General features: G+C 37.0%; 1 protein-coding gene across 6 annotated transcripts in view; it reads right to left on the bottom strand.

Annotated features, from left to right (window-relative positions):
* The window catches only part of UGGT2 (UDP-glucose glycoprotein glucosyltransferase 2), a 172,054-nt gene that overhangs the window by 19,303 nt on the left and 132,150 nt on the right, over positions 1 to 20,601 (bottom strand). For 5 of the 6 annotated variants that reach the window (XR_010937087.1, XR_010937088.1, XR_010937090.1 and 2 more), the window contains 7 exons: positions 19,247 to 19,331; positions 14,029 to 14,111; positions 11,502 to 11,600; positions 10,320 to 10,404; positions 6,912 to 7,094; positions 4,444 to 4,604; positions 3,687 to 3,801 (listed from right to left, as the gene is read on the bottom strand). Coding sequence is in view for 2 of the 6 variants with exons in the window: in XM_067713891.1 (XP_067569992.1) it covers positions 3,687 to 3,801; positions 4,444 to 4,604; positions 6,912 to 7,094; positions 10,320 to 10,404; positions 11,502 to 11,600; positions 14,029 to 14,111; positions 19,247 to 19,331 (811 nt within the window). In the remaining 4 variants the exon portion in view is untranslated. Of the gene's footprint in view, positions 1 to 2,925; positions 3,165 to 3,686; positions 3,802 to 4,443; positions 4,605 to 6,911; positions 7,095 to 10,319; positions 10,405 to 11,501; positions 11,601 to 14,028; positions 14,112 to 19,246; positions 19,332 to 20,601 lie in introns of those variants that run through there. The other variant, XM_067713892.1, reaches the window with a different exon arrangement.

Genomic DNA, 20,601 nt, shown 5'->3' with positions numbered 1-20,601 from the left:
AGCCATCTGGGTTTGTGGTCGGCAGTTTCTGGTACGGCTCCCGGTGATCCGTGCCTCCGGTATTCATTCTTTCGTGCACTTATTCCTCCTGGAGTGTGGCTGGACCTAGTGACTTCCTTCTGACAACAGAATATGGCAAAAGTAATGTGATGTCAGTTTTCTGGAAGAGCTTGTGTAGAATTGATACTATTTCTTTCTTTAATGTTGGGTGGAATTCACATAAGTTTGGTAGAATTTAGAAGCCACCTGGGCCTGGAGATTTAACCTAATTTCTTCAATTGCTATAGGGCTATTCAGGTTATCTGTTTCATTCCGAGTGCATTTTGGTAGTTTGTGTCTTTTAAGTAATTTGTCCATTTCCTCGAAGTTGTTGAATTTATTACCGTAAAGTTGTCTGTAATAGTTTCTCATTGTTCTTTCAATATCTGTAGATACTGTGCTGTCATGTCTCTCATTTCTATGTTAGTAATTTATGTCTTTTATTTTTTTTCTGATCAGTCTGGCTAGAGGTTTATGTTTTCTTAATTTTATCAAAGAACCAGCTTTGGTTCATAAGAAAATCTATGGAAACATACCATTTTTCCGTTTTTTTCATTTCATTGATTTCCACTCTATTCTTAATTATTCTCCCTTTTCTACTTACTTTGGTTTCAAATTTGCTCTTTTTTTCTAGTGTCTAGGTAGAAGCTGAGGTTGAGAGCCTTTTTCTTTTCTAATATGTACTTAGTGCTGTGAATTTTCTAAGAACTGTTTTAACTGCTGTACCTTATCATTCACTTTGTATACAGAAGAGAAGCAGCCTAAGGCTAAAATATATATAAATTCATATGAAATGGTGAATGGCTTGGTTGAGTGGTCAGGGGCCCAGAAAGAAGATTAAGGACAAGGGCATGGGTCCAAGGGGGCAAAGTAGAAGTGACCCTGCTTATCCCTCCCAGTGACCTTCCTGGGGAACTTGTGCTTATTATCCCCATAACTCTAGGAGGTTCTGGGTTGTATCGCTAGGTTAGGGGAATCTAGGTGAACTTCCTGCAGGCTAATTTCCACTTTAGAGTCAGTTTGTTTCCTGGATAACCCAACCTGTAATAGGCAGGAAGAGAAGCAGCCTAAGGCTAAAATATATATAAATTCATATGAAATGGTGAATGGCTTGGTTGAGTGGTCAGGGGCCCAGAAAGAAGATTAAGGACAAGGGCATGGGTCCAAGGGGGCAAAGTAGAAGTGACCCTGCTTATCCCTCCCAGTGACCTTCCTGGGGAACTTGTGCTTATTATCCCCATAACTCTAGGAGGTTCTGGGTTGTATCGCTAGGTTAGGGGAATCTAGGTGAACTTCCTGCAGGCTAATTTCCACTTTAGAGTCAGTTTGTTTCCTTGATAACCCAACCTGTAATAGGCAGCTGAGCAGTAGCTGCTGATGTAAAGAACAGTGGAGGAGGAATACAGCTCAGGTTTTTGACTTTTAATTTGAGAAATGTTCTGGGCATGACTGGGTCTATTTCAGTAGATTTAACATATGAGTTAGGCATTCAGAGGAGAGAGAAGAGTGAGATAAAGGTTCGGGAATTCTTGGTAGAAAAGCTGGAAATTAAAGCCAGTGTATGTAAGAAGCCAATAGAGCGGGTACAGAATGAGAAGTGGGCCACGGGCAGAAACTTAGAGGACAGCAACATTTAAATAAGAGGTAGAAAAAGAGTAGTCCTCCAATAAACTGTGCTGGGAAAGTCACGGACATCAGAGAAGAACCAGGAAGATTTGATATTATGAAAGCCAAGGGAGTTTCAAGAAAGGAGAGGTCAAAAACACCCACATCAGAAAAAAGGCAAATAAGAAGAAGCAAGAAGTGTTCACTGGATCAGAAGACAGCACTTTGACTTTAGTGAGAAGTGTTTAGTGGACTGGCGGGAATGGCAGCCAAATGTGTCCGAAGAAGGACCACCATCCCCCAGATGTGGCGATGTAGCGCTGGGAGAGTCCCTCAGATGTTTGCTGGTCTGCTTGACAAAGGGTCCTTTCCTTAGTTACCCACACACAGATAACCAGTAGGCTTCCTTATGAATAATCCACTGGGGAAACGACTAAGAATTATCAAACTGTGACATTCACAGTTTGACTCTGGAACGTTGCTGGGGTCTGCTGAGGACTCCGCGTCTCTCGTACTAACTGGCAATACTGCAAAGCCGCCACCTTGCCTTCGCACACGTACATATTTGGAGTTCTCTCAACTTTCAAGAATGATTTTTCTAAATCAGTCCTTCATCAGTGTGCTCCTGAATCAGTCATTAGTATTTTGACCTATACTATTCCATTTGCTCAATTTTTAAACAAACAGCCTCAAATTTCTATATTATCTAGACCCTCCGTCACCTCTCTTCCCTATGCCAGACTGTTTTTCCCCTCTGTACTATTCCTCAAACATGTAAGGCCCACGCCCACCTTGGGACCTTTGCATTCGATATCCTCTCTGCTTGGGATTCTCACAGATACCTGCGTGCTCAGCTCTTAAGCCTCCATCTGCACGTCACCTGCGTATAGACATATGGCCGCTCAGCTTACAACAACAAACTCTAACCCCTATTCACCATTCTGAACTCTATCACGTTTTCGTGTTTTATTTTTTCTCTAAAGCACTTATTACCTTTAAATATTGTTCATTAATTTATTTAGTTATTTTCCCACTAGAATGAAAGCACCATGAGCTAAGGAGCTCTGTTTTGTTTTCTGATGTCCCAGGGCTTAGGAGAGTATCTGACACATAGCAAGTATTCAACAGATACTTCCTGAATTAACAAACACGTAAGGTTCTAGTAAGAGCCTATATTCTTAATTTACTTATTTATTTTTGGCTGCGTTGGGTCTTCGTTGCTGCGTGCGGGCTTTCTCTAGTTGCAGAGAGCGGGGGCTACTCTTCGTTGTGGTACACGGGCTTCTCATTGCGGTGGCTTCTCTTGTTGCGGAGCACAGGCTCTATGCACGCAGGCTTCACTAGTTGTGGCTCGCGGGCTCTAGAGCGCAGGCTCAGTAGTTGTGGTGCACGGGCTTAGTTGCTCCGTGGCATGTGGGATCCTTCTGGACCAGGGATCCGAACCTGTGTCTCTTGCATTGGCAGGCGGATTCTTAACCACTGTGCCACCAGGGAAATCCAGAACCTATATTCTTTAGTCACTGGAAAGAGGAATAATAATAAAGAGGCTACAGGGTCTTTTTCTTCTGTTTAAATTGCTAAAATGAGGAAACGAGCAGGATACAATAATGAGGAAATAATGGGATTTGAGAAAAAAAGTATTTGTGAAGAAAAACAAAATGTAAGGCAGTAGTCAGGGAGGGCACAGGATGAAGGGAGTTTATCTTAAAAATCACAGAGAAAGAGAAATGGGAGCAAGGGAGCGGGGAGGGAGACAGACATGTTTAAATGATGATGGAAGCAAGTAAGAAAAATTTAGGGTAACAAAGTGAGATAGGGCACATAGTGGAAAGAAGAGGTTTAAGCATGGAAAGGTGAGGATCAAATGCTATTCTGAAAATGTTAGGCTTGAAGTGAAAAAATAGGTAAGTCAAGATAGCTAATACAAAATTGCATAAAGGGAAGAAAGAGGCTAAAAATACAAGATTTTGACATCTATAAACAGGGAGATAGAACAGTCTATGTCTATGTATTGAAAATTATTCCATGAATATTTTACTTACCTGATCCAGGTTTGAAAGACTGTTTGGATCTTGACTGAGAGTTTGGTACTGGCCCCGGAGCCTGTCACCTGCTGCGATTCTCCTGAACTTCTTGAGATCCACCACGTATAAGGCACTGCAAGAAATGAAGACTCCTTGAGAGCCTATGTTGTTTACATATATTTACTTTCCTCCAGTGATTGTCTACAGTGTTGGTACTAACGTTAGATATCCCTGGGTCTAATAATAATGACTCCTTTCATAATTTGCTCCTGATGTCTAATACTGTTTCCAAGGAGTTTGAAGTTTGATATGACGCTGTTAGGATCCACATCCTCTTAAGGTCACCTTAAGTTTTTCCAAGATCTCCTGAAACTCGTGGGCCTACAAAACAGTAACAGCTTTGAAGACAGTCTTCATTTTGTTATGCGACAAACCAAGTTGAAATCTTCTACAGTGGTTAGGAACATACAGCTGAGCCATAGTACTTGGGTTTAAGTCCGGGCTCAGCTATGAACTAGCAGCATAAGCCTGGGCGAGGTACACAAATGCTGTATGCCTCGGTTTCCTCATCTATAAAATAGAGGTGATAGCAGTATCTCAAAAGGTTGTCACAGAGATTTTATGAGTTAATATATGTAAAGTCTTGTAAGAGTGATTGGCATGTAATAAGCACTAGATAATGGGCTGCCATTATTGTATATTTTCCAAGAAAACTGAGTATTGTAATTCAACAAGTTATTTATTCACTCAAAGGCAAGAGTATGACTTTTCGTACCTGATATGGTATTTCCTTCTTAAAAGATGTGATGCCCAGTATCCCGTCTTCCAGAAACGATATCCATCCATTTCCGTGCGGCTGTCACAGAAGGGAGTATACCCATAAGGAGCTCCATCCAGATCAAAGTCTCGGAGTTCTTTGAGGTCATGTCTCACAACCTAAATAATTAGAATACTTTCTCTGATGAAGACTATAAAATAATAGAAGCCCCTGTAATATGAATCTCAAATCATCCTCACCTTGTTGTAGAAAGACAGAGAACTGAGTTTTCCCCACAGTTCTGTCATGTAGCATGAGTTTACCAAATTTCTATTTTTTCCTTTTGCCCTTACAGATTAAAAGAAGCCTAAAATTTACATACCTGGTCTGTATGACAGTGGTCTTACTCATTAATAAGAATAGCTTGTTACATCATTTTTAATCAAGGTATTTTTTAATATTCTTTTTTAAATTAAAGTACAGTTGATATACACCTGTAGTACATATTACAGATGTGCAATATAGTGACCCACAATTTTAAAGGTTATACTCCATTTATAGCTATTATAAAATATTGGCTGTATTCCTCATGTTGTACAGTATATCCTTGTAGCTTATTTATTCCTCATAGTTTGTATCTCTTAATCTCCTACCCTTATATTGCCCCTCCCTCCTTCCCTCTTCCCAGTGGTAACCACTAGTTTGTTGTCTACGAGTCTGCCTCTTTTTTGTTTTATTCACTAGTTTGTTGTATTTTTTAGCTGCCACATATAAGTGATATCATACAGTATTTGTCTTTCTCTGTCTGACTTGTTTCACTTAGCATAATGCCCTCCAAGTCCATCCATGTTGCTCCAAATGGCAACATTTTATTCTTTTTCTTCTTTTATTTTTTAGGCTGAGTAGTATTCCATTATATACATACACACACACCTCACATCTTCTGTAGCCATTCATCTGTGGATGGACACTTGGGTTGCTTCCATATCTTGGTAACTGTAAATAATGCTGCTATGAACACTGGGGTGCGTGTATGTTTTTGAATTAGTGTTTTTGTTTCTTTCGGATATATACCCAGGACTGGAATTGCTGGGTCATATGCTAGTTCTATTTTTAGTTTTTTGAGGAGCCCCCCCTACTGTTTACCACAGCAGCTGCACCAGTTTACACTCCCACCAACAGTGCTGGAGGGCTCCCTTTCCTCCACATCCCTGGCAACGTTTGTTATTTGTGTTCTTTTTGATGATGGCCATTCTGACAGGTATGAGGTGATATCTCACTGTGGTTTTGATTTGTAATCAAGGTATTTTGAACAAAATATATTTTGGTAAGGAATTAAATATACAAGTACATAGCTCTTAATTTCTCAAGGTATAGATTAATACTTCAAAATGATTTCTATGATGTATCTCCCTTATTATATATTGGCAAATATTAGTTTGAATCATAAAGAAAAATCTCTTAATTATTCTCAGTGGCTTCAATGACAGAATGTTAGTATGCTTCCTTTTTTAATAGACTCTAGCCTGCTGGAAAAATATTATTGTATATATTGGGGGAAAATAGGAAAAATAATGTTTATGTCAGACAGTATGCTTGGAAATGCTTACTTCATTACACTTTTTTTGCCTATTAGTTTTTAATTATAATGATTCATATCTATCAATTTGAAAAATAATACAAAAGTAATAGAATTTAGAATACAAGTAAATTATAAAGTAGGATTTGAAAATATACTTTTGGTCCTAAATAAAAATACTAACTTGTGCATTTGATTTATGTAATATTTACATTTACATATTATTGTTCTTAGAAATTCTGTGTATTTTTTTAAATTTTTAAGAGAAATTCTGTGTATTTTAAAAATATTTTTTACCATTAGTGATTAAAAAGGCATGCAAGGAGAAAAGGGGAAAAGTCATAAAACCTTCTGGATATATAAATTTTGAAAGCTGAGGACCATAATTTTTTCTGGCCAAATTTAGGACTCTTTCTTTAAGTGGCAGAATGATGGGATTTGGTTATTGGCTAATTGCCAAAGAACGTGGCCGAAGGTGGAAAAATGAGAGGAGAGTGTGTGTAATTGCTAACTTTTCCAGCAAGAAGAAATAGTTCACTTTAAACAAATTTCAGCTCATATCCATAGGAACTCACATAGCTACTTTTATTATGACTAATATAAGTATTTCTTTTATTTTTAATTACCAACCCCCCCCCCCCAAAACAAAAAACTACTACTTCAGAGGAAAAAACTGCCTCGTCCTAAGGAATAAATGGTACTTCTGGCAACACCTTTGATTTTCCCCTGGAATACTGACTTTTTTTTTTTAAAAAGATACTTTGCTTATATGTCAAAATTATGTCTTATGTTTACATAGCGTGGCAACAAAGACAGTAATAAGAAGCGGCAACATAAATTGCATCCCTATACTCAGAAGTGTAAAAAAGTCTTAAGTACTCTTAAAAACAATAGTTAATCTTATTACCTGGTCAGCATCAACAAAAATGATTTTGTCCACCGCAAGAGGAAAAAGGACATCAAGGAAAAGAATCTTATAACCCCAAATAATCCTTTGTTTTTCCGTCTGTTGATGAAGCCACTGGGGCCACCTGTACTGGACTAGTTCATATTGGAATCCATACTCCTCAGCCATGTGAGGGATCACCTCCTAAAACACACACACAAATCAAAGACTGTGTTCAAGGAACAGAAAGCAGTTTTTGTTTTGGAGAAAAAATTAACATTTTAAAGGTTAGAGTTTACAAGTTGTTACAAATGAATCGGTAAAATGTCTGAACAGTACTTCTACAACTTACACCTATTAATCAGAAATATGACAATGCTGACAAACATAAAGATGTAAGTATACATAAAACTCTGTAGTTTAAAGGCATTAAAAATAGGTACACTAGCAGGCTTAGTAAATAAGATAATTGTTCCTCTACTTTTACTACTGTTTGACCTGAGAAAACCTGATGATAGAAAGGAAAGCCTCTGGATCGTGGAACACCTGTGCATCAAACACTTTATGCACATGTCAACATGCTGGTTGGTCAGAGAGATAGGAAGATGAAAAGGGTGTACAAACCCCACAAAATTAGTAGTAAATTGATAAATTATATTCTCCATATGAGTTTCATGTTTGAGAGTTATGACTATTTAATTCAAGGATTAAAAATACAAGGTAGTTATTGTGGCATGAATATTTGATATTTGATTCAGTGTCTTATAGGCTTAGAGTATCTTATTCTGTTTAAAACAGAGCAGTTAATTAAATATGTACACTGTTATCTAAGTTTGGCTCAAGAGTCCAAATATTGAGAGGGATAACGGTAAAGGAGTGGGTAAAGACGGGTCAGCAAATGTAGAATTTGCATTCATCTCCTCAATTCTCACTTGTAGCTAGTTGCTGGTTATATGCTTAGTTTAATTTTCTCCCTGCTCTTGTAAGAACGATGTAGATTTAAAGTATGTTCCTTACTGTAAGCATTGGTTTTATCTGTGAGTGGCAAAATGTTGAAATTATGGCTAGAACAGTTACCGGGAGTCACTGCTTTCATTTCAAACTTAAAAAAAAAAAACTAGGATAAATTAGAAAAACTTTTTTTTTAATTCAACGAATATGTATTAAAATATGTTCACTGAGAATGCACTATGTGCCAGGCACTATGCTAGGCCCTAGGGATCCAATAATGAAACAAAACAGACACAAATCATGGCTCTCGTGAGGCTTACATTTTAGATAAAATAAGTGAAATTAGTAACGTATCTATAGAAGATAGTGCTATGGAGAAAAATAAAAGGGGAAGGGAAATACAATGAAAGATCAGAAGGGACTGTCATTTTACATAGTGTAGTCAGGAAAGGGTTATTCCCAAAGTAGGAATAATTCAGCGAAGATCTGAAGGAAGAAAGGAGGTATGCTTTTAAAATTGAAGGGAAAAGATCTAGGGTACTAGCAATTTCTGTTTCCATATCTGGCTGCTGGTTACACAGGTGTTTTAAATTTGTAAAAATTCATCAAAGTTGCACATTTACCGTTTGTACACGTTATATTTCCCTGAAAAAAATATAAAAGGTAAAAATTTCGAGCAAAAAGAACAAATTACAAAAAGAAGGAAAATGTTATTTCAGGTATGGTATCACCTTTGGCCATGCAGCAGAACAAGGCTTTTTTCCACACACAGCACTGCGTTTCTAGTGAACGATATAATTTCCTGGTAAGAGAATCTTCACATTGTATCATCTCAGTATATGCAGAGTTAAATCCCCCGATGCAGTGTTGCATCACGTGTTAAAAGTTTAGTAACAAACTAGTAAGACTTCTTGTCTAGATTTATGGGTTCTTTTTCAGTTTACAAGTAAGTACAGGAGGCGGCACTCTTGGTGGTGGCGGGGAGGGTAGAGGAGCTGTTTCATAAGTGTTAAGCACCTGGGCTTTGAGGTCGGAACACTTGGGCTCAAATCTCAGCTACTAATTAGCTATTTGATCTAAGGCCTGTGCCATAAAGGACAAATCCTGCTCAAAGAATAGTTGGGACCTTTGCCCTTCGCTCCTGGGAAGTAAATGCTAACCTTGGAATATCCTGCCTGATGAGAACGTCTGTATTTACCTGGGGACCTAGGGCCACACCAGATAGTCTGTGCCAACAATGTGATTTATGATGGAGACCTTGGGCCACAAGATATCAGCTCAAGCTCTGGAGGGGCTAGATGCTAAGGTCAGTCATGGTGGCCGTCAGGTGGGTCTATGTACCCAACTCCCAATAAAAACTCTGGACAGCAGGTCTGAGTGGGCTTCCCTAATTGGCAACACTCCATGTGTACCGTCACAGTTTTGCTGGGAGGTATAAGCTCTGTCCACATGACTCCACTGCGAAAGGACAACTGGAAGCTCGGTCTGGTGTCCCCTGGGTTCCGCCCTATGCATCTCTTTGCTTTGCTGATTTTGATCTGTATCCTTTTGCTGTAATCAACTGTAATTGTGAGTATAATTGCTTTTCTGAGTTCTGTGTGTCCTTCTAGTGGGTTTCTAAACTTAAGAGTGGTCCTGGATACCTCCCAACTGTGCGGGCCAGTTATGTAACTTCTGAGTCGTGGTTTTCTGGGAATAGGACTTTATGAAGAGCAACTGAATAATGCAGGTAAAGTACTTAGCAATGTGCCTGGCAACGCCAAGGAATAAAAGCATGGTTGCCTGTTTTTATTTCTGCTTTCACAGCTGGTTTTGGTCTAGAAAGAAAATTTCTCTGAACTGCTGTTGAATGAGACCCTAACTTGCCTGGAATCTGATTAATAGGAAGAAACGGGGTACACTCTGTGGCAAGAGTGTAGGGCTGAGTAAAGGGTAACAGATGTTGGCCGTCGAAAAACTTCTAAATACAAATTGCTGGAGACACTACCTATAGTGCCCACATTACCACACCAACCGATGCACCGCATGTGATACCAGAGCCCCACTCTTCTTGGTCCTATCAAACTATTCTCTGTGGTGCAGTTTTCATATTTTCTACTGTTCCTGCCTTTCTTTGTCAAAATATGACAGAATCTAATTCTTTTAATTAACAATCTGTACATATTTTTCATTGCCAACTTTTATTTACTTATTGTTATGAAAACCCACTAATCCTGATTTTGAGTTTACTTAAATATAAACTATCTCCTGCTGTGTTTTTAATCACTTCTTTAAATAAAAGCTGCATAGAATTTTTCTTAAACTAGATTAAAAAATACTGATTATCGAGATTTTAAATTGATTACATATAGTAATTTGAGTAAATATACATTTCAAAAGACTCATTCTGAAAAGAGAAATGTTATGTGAACTTACAATGATATAAAGAATTTACTTCTGAAATATTAACTATTCTATTAAAAAAATTAATGTACTTACTTTAAATGTTGGTGAGAGATAATTTTTAAGAAACCAGAACTTCACTGGTGTTTTGGTGTTCCGTAAAACAGAAAGCATCATAATTCTGCATAAAACAACAATAAACTCAATAAATTAACATTAATAGGGGTTCATCCTACTTCTCTTAAGGCTTTTAAATATTTAAAGATATTAGTTGGTAGTTTTCACTATGAATTATGGAGAAATGGTGACGTATCTTCAAATATTATGGCTGCTCAGCAAGTAACGTATAAGAATATATGTATATATACACATATATTGTATAAACGTAAGTATGTGTGTGTGTGTGTATATATATATATATATACCTGGTATAGACTAAATCGATTGCTTTTTGTTTGGTCCAGCTGACAAGAGAAAGAAGCTAGTCTGAAACAGTCTTGTTTAGTTAAACTAGCGTCTAATCTTGGCTCTGTTACTGTGTCACTAATAGCAGGTGTGTAAACCTTGAAGGGCTGAACAACATGTCGTATTTTGATAAAGTCACTGGACAGGCCCCTTGTTTTGCTATCCTAGACCTCTGATTGGAGAAGATACAGATGTATCTAAAGTACATCTTAAAATATCAACACATATTCAAACATTTTTGAGGCGTTCTCTGTGATCCTTCTATAGAAGCAGTTAAAAAATAGCCCTTGATAGTTTATAAATATTGCTTTCCTTCTCTCAGACTCCTCCCCCTTTTTATAAAACATGGTATTTCTTCACCAGGAAAGGAAAATTTACTATATATTCTTTTTTTTCCTCACACATCTTACTACAAAATATGTCCATTTTCTAACCTTAAAGAATAACAATATTTCAAATCAAACACATGGAATTTCACTGTATTTAGAAAATATACTTCCCTCATAATTTTAGGTAAAAAAAAAATTAAAAAGGCAAGGTGCAAAAGCACTATGTACTTTGTTACTATTTGGGAAAAGGGAGTTAAAAAAAGCAAAAATACATATTTGGGCTTGTCTATACATATATTTGGCAGGCTATGAAAATAATAACATTGGTTTCCTGTGGGAAAGGGAACTGGGTATCAAGGAAACAGAGGTGGGAGATTTTTCTTTTTCCACTGTAATTTCTTTTATTTTTTTAAACTTTAAAAATTCTTTTTGGACCATGTAAATGTATTACTTTTCAAAACATTAAATAAAAAAATATACCTACCTTAAAAAGCGTTCATATAAATGGCCAGAGGCAACTGAAAAAATGTTTAGAACGTCTGTTTCCTTATTGTCTTCTTTTTTATGCAGGCTCCTTGTGAAACTTTGAATGAAAAAGAAGTGACTGTCATTTTCTTAATACACATCTGCAAACTTTACATACCTAAATATTAAATTTGATGAGAAATAAAAATAGGAAGGCTTTTCAAACTGAATGGTTATTACACTGTAAACAAGTACTTATCCTAAAAATTATGAATTATTTAAACATGTGACAATGTAACTTGAAGTTTTATGATTTTTAAAAATTGGACAACATAGAATGCAATTCTATTTTCTCTAGGTTAATGGGATAATACCTTTGAATCTTTGTGAGTTACAAAAGTTGTTTTAAGAGCAGAGGATGAACTGTGGCATTCTATGGCTATATGCAACATACTGAGGCTTTAGGAAGGCCAGTCGTGAGCGAAGAAACAGAATGTGCGAGTGTTAACAGCGGCACACCAGAGCTTCCGTCTGTGCTAACAGGGGAGGCCCCTGAGTGCTGTGGATGTGCCTTCCCAGGACAAGATGCTGTAAGAGGCACCCGCAGCTTAGAGCTCCTCCGGCCAGGGACAGCCTCCCCACAGGCTGCGGGGACCTCTGTGCCTTGGGCGTGTCTCCAGGAGGGATAAGACAGCACTGGGGAGCCGCGTCCATTCACGATGTGGTTTACATCGCCACAGCCTCATCTGGGCCCAGCTGTCACTGTCACCCCTTTCTGGACCCAGACCAGCCTTTGATATGCCCCACCTCATACATAAAAGTGACTGAATCTTATTTGGGGTATTCATAGTGTATCGTTTCTTCTTTTTCCTATTGAAAATGTTTATTTAATTAGAAATCTCATTTTTATACGCACAGATATTTAAAATGACTGATTTTAGAAAACTAAGCAATTCACAATTGACATGGAATATATTTTGCCAAATAAGAATTGTTATGGCAGATGTATTCTTGCAATGTTTTCTCATTGTAATCCCCCAAATAAGAAAAATACACAGTTGATTCAGGGAGGAAAAAAAAAAAAATCACTTGAAGTTAGGATTAAAACTAAGATAAAGAAGTGAAAACACTGTAACATACTTATGCATCTGGAGGAGTTTCCATCCCCCAAACTTACCCTCTCTCTTTCTAACAAAGCAGCATTTGTTTTGTATCCTCGCTGTGTAATAAGTGGCTAAGCCGCAGGCTAACAGTTATCTTTACTCCTTCTTGTCTCTACCTTTGGTTTTAATGGAAGCTCATGAACAGATACTCTTTAAAATGCCCAGATCCTGTTACATTATCCCCTGTCAAACGAACCTGCTCTGAAGTCCTCTCAAAGTAGTGAGTTCGAGCCTTTCTTGGTCAGTAACCAGTTCAATGCACATACTGGGACAGTAACACGATTCTTCCTATCAAACAAGGAGTCAACTATAGAAAAAGAGGCCTGAACTGGGCAACATCCAAAATGATGGGAGTGCTTCTGCTTAGGTTGCTGAAGCTATTTGGCCTGAAGTTTCTATTTCTTATCTTTGATAAAAATGATCAATAGTCCTCTATCATAATTCAAATTAAATTCAAATCTCTAAAATGGACTTTCCGAGTTGTCTACAATGTGGATCACAGCAGCCCGCTTCTGTGTTTGCCCACCTAACGCCCTTTACACTTCTAGTCACAGTAACTTGGTATTGTGGGCAGGTGGGTGGGTGAGTAGCTATTCCTCCTCTACTTTCATTCTACGAGGTTTAGGCAGGATGGGCCTTCTTGCTGGCTCTAGAGGTAGCCACACGACCCAAGATTAGTCAGTAAGTCACAGGGATCAGTTCAGTCTGGTATACAAGGCAACAGCTGGGCCAACGAGTCAGACTTGGAACGTGTGCTGGTAACTATCTGGAAAGAGGCAATTTCTTCCCATGGGAGATAGATGGCAAGCTCTTTCTTGTAAAAGTTTGTCTGAAAATGAAGGAAGCACAGATAATAGAACTAGGCATTGGAGAAAGAGTTTCTGGACTACATCACCTGAATGCCCAAAGTCAGTTCTACTCCTGGACTCTTTAGATATGTGAGCCAAAATATTCCTTTTTTGATTAACTAATATAGGTCCCAACCTAACTGAAAGATTCCCCCTTATATTCAACATCCCAGCTAACCTGGGCTACTTCCTGTTCCTTGAGAAACACACCCAATCTTTTTGACTTCACGTAACAAGGTACCTTCACTCTGTCTCCTGTCCATCCTTTAGAACGTATCTTAGCCACACACTCCTCCAGAGTCTTTTCTGAGGTTCCTCCTAACTGGATATAGACTTTCCCTTCCCTGGTTTGAACAGCCCTTTATGTTCAGTTGTCTTATAGCTCCAGTTTCCTGTCTTACATCAGTAACATTTATGTATTTGTCTTATCCTTTCTAGAGAAGATCTGTGCTTGACTTAAATATTTACCATCTGCAGGGCTTCCACAAACTAGACTCCTGATGGGTCTATAGTTAAAATATTAATTAGTAATCACCTTTTAATGGAATCCCACACTCCTTTTTTTTCATCTTTATCAGAAAGGATATCTTCCTGAATTCTGTCTGGCTTTTTTTGTACCTAGATAGCATGGTAAAGAAAAACTTTAGAATTTTGTAGATTTAAATATTATGCTGCATGGTTAGAAATATATAGACAAGATGATCCTTGTAAATCTAAGATAGTTGTAGTAAATGAAGCCAAGAAAGATCTTAGAATATTATAGACACGATCTGATTTCAACTCTCAGTTCAGCCTCTAGTTTTTAGTGGCTACCGCCATACTGCTAAATAATGTGCTTATACTCGTATTTACTGAATTGCCAACCGTGGATGTTATCTACTGTATATCTGATTCATAGAGTTTAGGCATTATTCATTCTTTGTAACAAAAGATGAACAGCTTACTTATATCACCCTTCCCTTCCCCTCTGTCTGGAGGTTTTGATAATACTATGTCATTAGTTCTTCTACTGAGTATTTTTGTAACTTTAAATAAGGCTTAAATCTGTATTTTTTATTCCAACAAATTCAAGTTTCTCTTGCATGGCCTGTTATAAGGACACTAATATCTCTACCTTTTCCCTCTGCCTCCCAACTTATATTAGCTAAAACTTTACTTTAGCATTGTAAGTATGGATAATATTTACATTTAGCTTGGTAAACATAACTGTATCTTTTGCACTATGCCATGTTTATTCTACAACTTGAAAATCAGTAAAAAGTGCTTATTGTGACACTGTAAACACAACGCACTGAAGAGCTGAAAGGCTACTACAGTTACATTTCCTCCACATAGTTACGATGATGTGACCACCACACCCTCCTAGGACACTCCTCCAGCTTCCCATGGATTCTGTTTTCTCACATTTCACCAATACAGAAGTGTATTTTTCTTGGAATTTTATTGTGTTTATTTTTTCTTGTGGTGAGATATACTTCTTCTTTACCATGTACCTAATATTTTCCAGTTTGTTATTCTTGTTACTTAACTGTCTGGAATTCCTGTCTTCTTGAAGACATTTTTCTTGGGGCTTAACAATTAACTGCCTCTTTCGAGCTTTCTTTGCATTGGTTTTCACACTGATTTCACCATTTCTTACAATACCTATTTTCCTCTTTCTTCTGCTTCATCTTCATCGTGCTGGCAAACACCTTCAAGAAGGGGTGTGAAAGATAATTTTTCTAAATCTTCACCCTTCAGAGAATATTTGCCTGAAGAATCCTAGATTCAAAGTAATTTTCCTCAAAACACTGAAATCTCTGTTTTGTTGTCTTGAAAATGAAACATCTGATGCTAGTGTGTCGTTCTATTGCAGTGACCCGCCTCTTCTCCTTGGTAGTTTTTAGGATCTCGTGTGGGCCATTTTTCACTCATTTGTGGACCCCTTGACATGGATGTGTTTATATTCCTCTATCTGTGGGATACTTTCCTTCCTCCATTTTCTGTTCTTCCTTCCTGGAATTCCTATTAGTGGCTACTGGAGTTCATGGGCTGAAACTTTATCTTGCGTATCTTTTCTCCTCCCTTTTTCCTGTCCTTTTGTGTAATTTTGAGAGATGGAAGGTGAGCAGATAAAACTGTTACTAAAAAACAACCGAAGCACCTAGGTAAGGTTAGGCTGTAGAACGTTTGCTTCAGGTAAGGCATGATTATCACCCTCAAAGATTTGGTGGCTTTGGTGAAAGAGTCAGACCTCCTCTATACCAGGGACCAACAGGTAAAATTAGAGCCAATACAGACAGTGAAAAAAAAACCAGCTCAAGAAAAAGAAAATAATTTTTCAATGATCAAAATTCCTCAACGATAAGACATCCCCAGTCTCCCAGCAGAAATAATATTTTTCTCTCCTGTTTGTAGGGCTAGGATAAAACTAGCTGGAATGCTGGTCCTAAAAGGCTTGGGATGAGTTAGTAACTTAAGCAGCTGGTCTGAGTTTGTGGGATTTTTCATCTGGAAGGACACAGTATAAGTTTCTCTTCCTGAGAAAGGAAGCCAAAGCCAGTAGAGGAAAAACAGTATCAAAGATGAGTATAAACATGTATAACTGATCACAGGAAAAAGAGCAGAGGTGATAAGAAACAGGTTATGATGTGGGATGCAAGGTCAATTTTGATGATTTGGTGGTTTAGAATCTCTGCAGTATGTAAGGCTTGAGTTCTGGTAGCCTACCATTACTAGATCACAGAGATTCTGGCAAAATGGGTGTTTTCTAGTTATCTTTGCATATTAATTTCTACTGCACTGTAGACGGAGAACATACTCTGTTTGAGTTCATTCTTCTGAAATCTGTTGAAACTTGCTTTTCAACTAAACGTAAAGCTAATTTTTATTAATGTCTGTGTCTGAAAGATTGTTCATTTGGTGTTATTGGCTATTGTGTTCTACATACATCTATTAGTTCAAGATTTATAATCACACTGCTCAAATCTCCATCTCTAATGAGTTTTTGGTCTGCCTGTTATATCAAGTACTGAGAGACGTATGTTAAAAATATCCCAGTATTATAGAGAATTGCCAGTGTCTCTTGGTAATTCTATTTCTGCCTTATATACACATATAAAGTAACCTTCTTTACCTTTAATAATGTTGTTTTAATATCTCTGATATTAGTATAGCCATACAAGCTTTATTTAGGTTAGTATTGGCCTAGTATACTTTTGCCACACTTTTATTTTAATCTTTACCCTGAAACTGTATTGTTATATATTAGGTGTTCCTTCTTGCAAACATAGATGGGATTTTAAAAAAAAAATCCTGTCTGACAATCTTAGTCTTTGGACTGGAACATGTAGTCCATTTACATTTAATGTAATTGGGTTAAATTCTAACTTACTATTTTGTGCTTCTTCAATGGCACATGTATTCTGCTTTATTTCTTGTTTCTTAGTCCATTTATATTAATTTGCTTCATTCCATTTTCCTCTTCACTATGACATTATGCCTTGTTTCTATTCTTTTAGTGGTTATCTTAGAAATGTAAAGCATTCAGATTTGCCCTTAAGTCTAAAAGTAATCATAATCCTTGTCCTGGTCAATATAAGAACCTTATATGTTATTATACACACCCTTATTTATATAATGCCTTAAATGCTATTGTTATTTTTTAATTGATTTTTAAGATCCTAAGACATAACTGTTGTTTTATATATTCACTGTTCACAGATTCATCTGCAGAGTTGCCATTTTCTTTTCTCTTCATTCTTTTTTCAAACTCAGATCTTCCATCTGAGCTCATTCTTTTTCTGCCTGAAGTATACCATTTAGAATTTCCTTTAGTGTGAGCATGCTGGTGGCAAATTCAGTTTTTTATTTGTCTGAAAATACCTTATGTTTTTTCTTGAAAAATACTTTTCAGGGTGAATTATACAAGGTTGACATTCCTTTTTTCTGTCAGTGCTTTTAGATATCATTCATTATCTTCTGGCTTCCATTATTACTGCTGAGAAACCAACTGTCAGGCTAACTATAGTTTTTTGAAGGTAATTTTTCTTTTTTCTTCTGGTTACTCTCAGGATTTCTCTTTGTCTTTTGTTTTCTGCAGTTTTATTAACAAGAGTCTAGGTGTAGATTTCCTTTTCATTATCTTGCTTTGGAATCACTCGACTTCCTGAATATGCAAATTAGTACCTTTCATCACTCATGAAAATTCTCAGCTATCATTGCTTCAAATAATACCTGTACCTCATTCTGTCTTTCGTCACCTTCTGGAACTCCATTTAAATGGATTTTATTTTTAAACACTCATAAAGTACTTCATAAAGCTAAATTATCTTATCCTTATAGTAGACCTATAAGGAGGGTTTCATCATTAACTCCTATTATGGATAAGGAAAATGAGATAGAAAGAGGTTAGTTAAGTAATCTGTCCAAGGTCACACAGCTAATGAGTGGCAGAGCCATGTTTAAATGCAATCCTGGTATCTTAGATTTCTCACTCTATTCTCTATGCCTTTTATATACTCTCTGCTGTAGTTTCCTCTTTTATAAGGTCAGTTGCATTTGGGATACGTCTTTTGGTCTATCTTCCAACTCACTAGTTCTCTCCTGAGGCCTTGTTAAAGCCACCCAGTGAATTCTTTGGTCATTGTACTGTTCAGTTTTAGAAGTTTTACTTTAAAAAAAAAATCAGATATGCACTTTTTATAGTTTTTTATTCCCTGCAATTGTTTTCAAGCCTGTCTTTTATTTCTTTAAACACTTTAGGCATAGTTGTTTCAGTGTCTGTGTCAATAATTCTAACATATGGAGTGTTTGTACATCTGCTCTCTGTTATTTGCCATTTCTGTTCATTTTCCTTGTTTATTTGGATATAGTAGTCTTATTCCAGAGATATCTGGATGTTTCTGTCAGATGCCTGTAAAACCTTATTAATCTGGAGCCATTTTAGTGCAAATTCAAGGCTCAGGGTTCCTTTGATTTCTTAGGTGATACCCATTTGGGCTAAAAGACTGCGTGGTATACTTTACTATATGGTTCATCCTTACCCTGAAGCTATAGCCAGCTTATTGCAGAGAGGGTCTTCTAATAGATTACCCACTTTACGTGGGTCTAGGGTTTTAATTTCTGTCCCCATCACCTTGCAAATTAAATCAAAACGATAGTTCAAGTGTACCAGGACGAACAAATGTTTCAGGGCAACAGCAGCTTTCCTGGGATAAGAGAAGCTTTGGTGCCTGCTTACTTCACTAGGCTCTCATTTTCCATTTAATTTTGGTTTTGTATTTCCTTATTATCATTCTTGTCAGCTCCTCAGTGCTTTTAAAATTTTTAAAAAACATTTCGCCCAGCATTTTTACTGATTTTAAGTAGGTGAGTTTGTCCAAAAGAACTAAACCTGCCATCATTAAAAACTTTTCTGGTTTTTGAAACATCACTTTTTTTTTTTCCCTGTTGAAAGGGGTAACGTTTCAACCTGCATTCCTGATCTCATCTCTGAAGCCTAATTTATAACATAATTTGGTTACAAATATAGTAGATACAGTAGACACATCATAACTTAAAAAAAAAATCGTTTCTTCTCTTCTATCTTCAAGCTCTCTGCTTTCCCTTCATGATTTAATCCTCTTCTTCCTTTCACTGCCAGAGTTCCAATATGAGATTTTAGGTACTAAAACTGTGAAATCAGTAGTAAAATAAAAATTAATTAATTAAGGACAAAAAAAGAATTCTTAATACTAAGAACAAAGCCTGTAAAGAGCTTTGGCCTCACACACTTGTACTTCCAGTATTTTGCTTTTGAAGCTGTTTAGCACAACAATGACATCTCCTAGGTCTGGTTGAGAGTCAGTTTCTTCATGCCTAGAAGCAGAAAAAACATGTAAATATCTATAATCAATTTAAGAAAAGACGTACAATTATGATGGTACAAATAACAGAATAAATTCATTTTGCAATAGACATAAGTATAATATCATTTGTGTATATGTCATATCTGCTGTTTCTATAGTCAATTAAAATATGCTGCAGGGCTTCCCTGGTGGCGCAGTGGTTGAGAGTCCGTCTGCCGATGCAGGGGACACGGGTTCGTGCCCTGGTCCGGGAGGATCCCACATGCCGCGGAGCGGCTAGGCCCGTGAGCCATGGCCGCTGAGCCTGTGTGTCCGGAGCCTGTGCTCCGCAATGGGAGAGGCCACAACAGTGAGAGGCCCGCGTACCGAAAAAAAAAAAAGATATGCTGCAATACACTACAATTTTCAAAATTATCCAATTTTAACTTAATTAATACTTAATTAATAAGTATTAATATTAATACTTAATACAAATTAAGATCGTACAAAAATAACTCACTAAATTTGATATCACCTAGTCACTCAGAAAGTGCAGATTATAGCGTATCTTTATTACTGTATACTAAAATTATCACAAGTCAGATCTTTCATATATTGTAATGATAATTAAAATATGAAACATTTTCTAGACTTTAAAATAAGTTGTTTATACAGCATAATCAAAGGAAATCTACACCATACAACTACTTTTCATTATTTACTAGCCATTTTCAAATGCCAAAATTTGAAGTATATCATTAAACTTAAAAGACTGAAAATGTGTCTGTCATGTCCATCTGCATCACTTGGATCTATTTTATATTACACATTATGTAGTTCATAGTTTAATTTTCAACACTGCATAAATAAATCAAACATGACAGCTTTGCTCAAAAATTTTTTGATACTATTTTCACTATGAACTGAAAAATGCTACTGTAAAAAGCATTTACCATAAAACTGAATTTTTTCAAAGAGGGAAAGCAATCAGATGTCAAATTAGTAGATACTTTGCATTCAGTCAGACATAACATACGCTTGAAAATTTTTCTAAAATAAAAACCTGGGGATTCTAGGGCTATGCTGACTAACACGTCTCTGACTCTCACTCGCAGTTCCTCAGATGAGGTGCCTGACCCGCAGCACGAGGCACAGCCCCTGCCAACATTTACCACTGGAAAAAAGAAAGCATTCCAACTTATGTAGTAGAAACGTCAAATCTCTTAAAAACGTGCAAGAGCTTCCAGTCCCAAATGTTGCTCAACGACATCAGCAACTTCAGCCGTCGGATCCACCATCCA

This window comes from Pseudorca crassidens, chromosome 18, assembly GCF_039906515.1.
Source record: "Pseudorca crassidens isolate mPseCra1 chromosome 18, mPseCra1.hap1, whole genome shotgun sequence".
Classification (NCBI taxonomy): domain Eukaryota; kingdom Metazoa; phylum Chordata; class Mammalia; order Artiodactyla; family Delphinidae; genus Pseudorca; species Pseudorca crassidens.
This window is presented reverse-complemented; position numbering and strand designations above follow the sequence as displayed.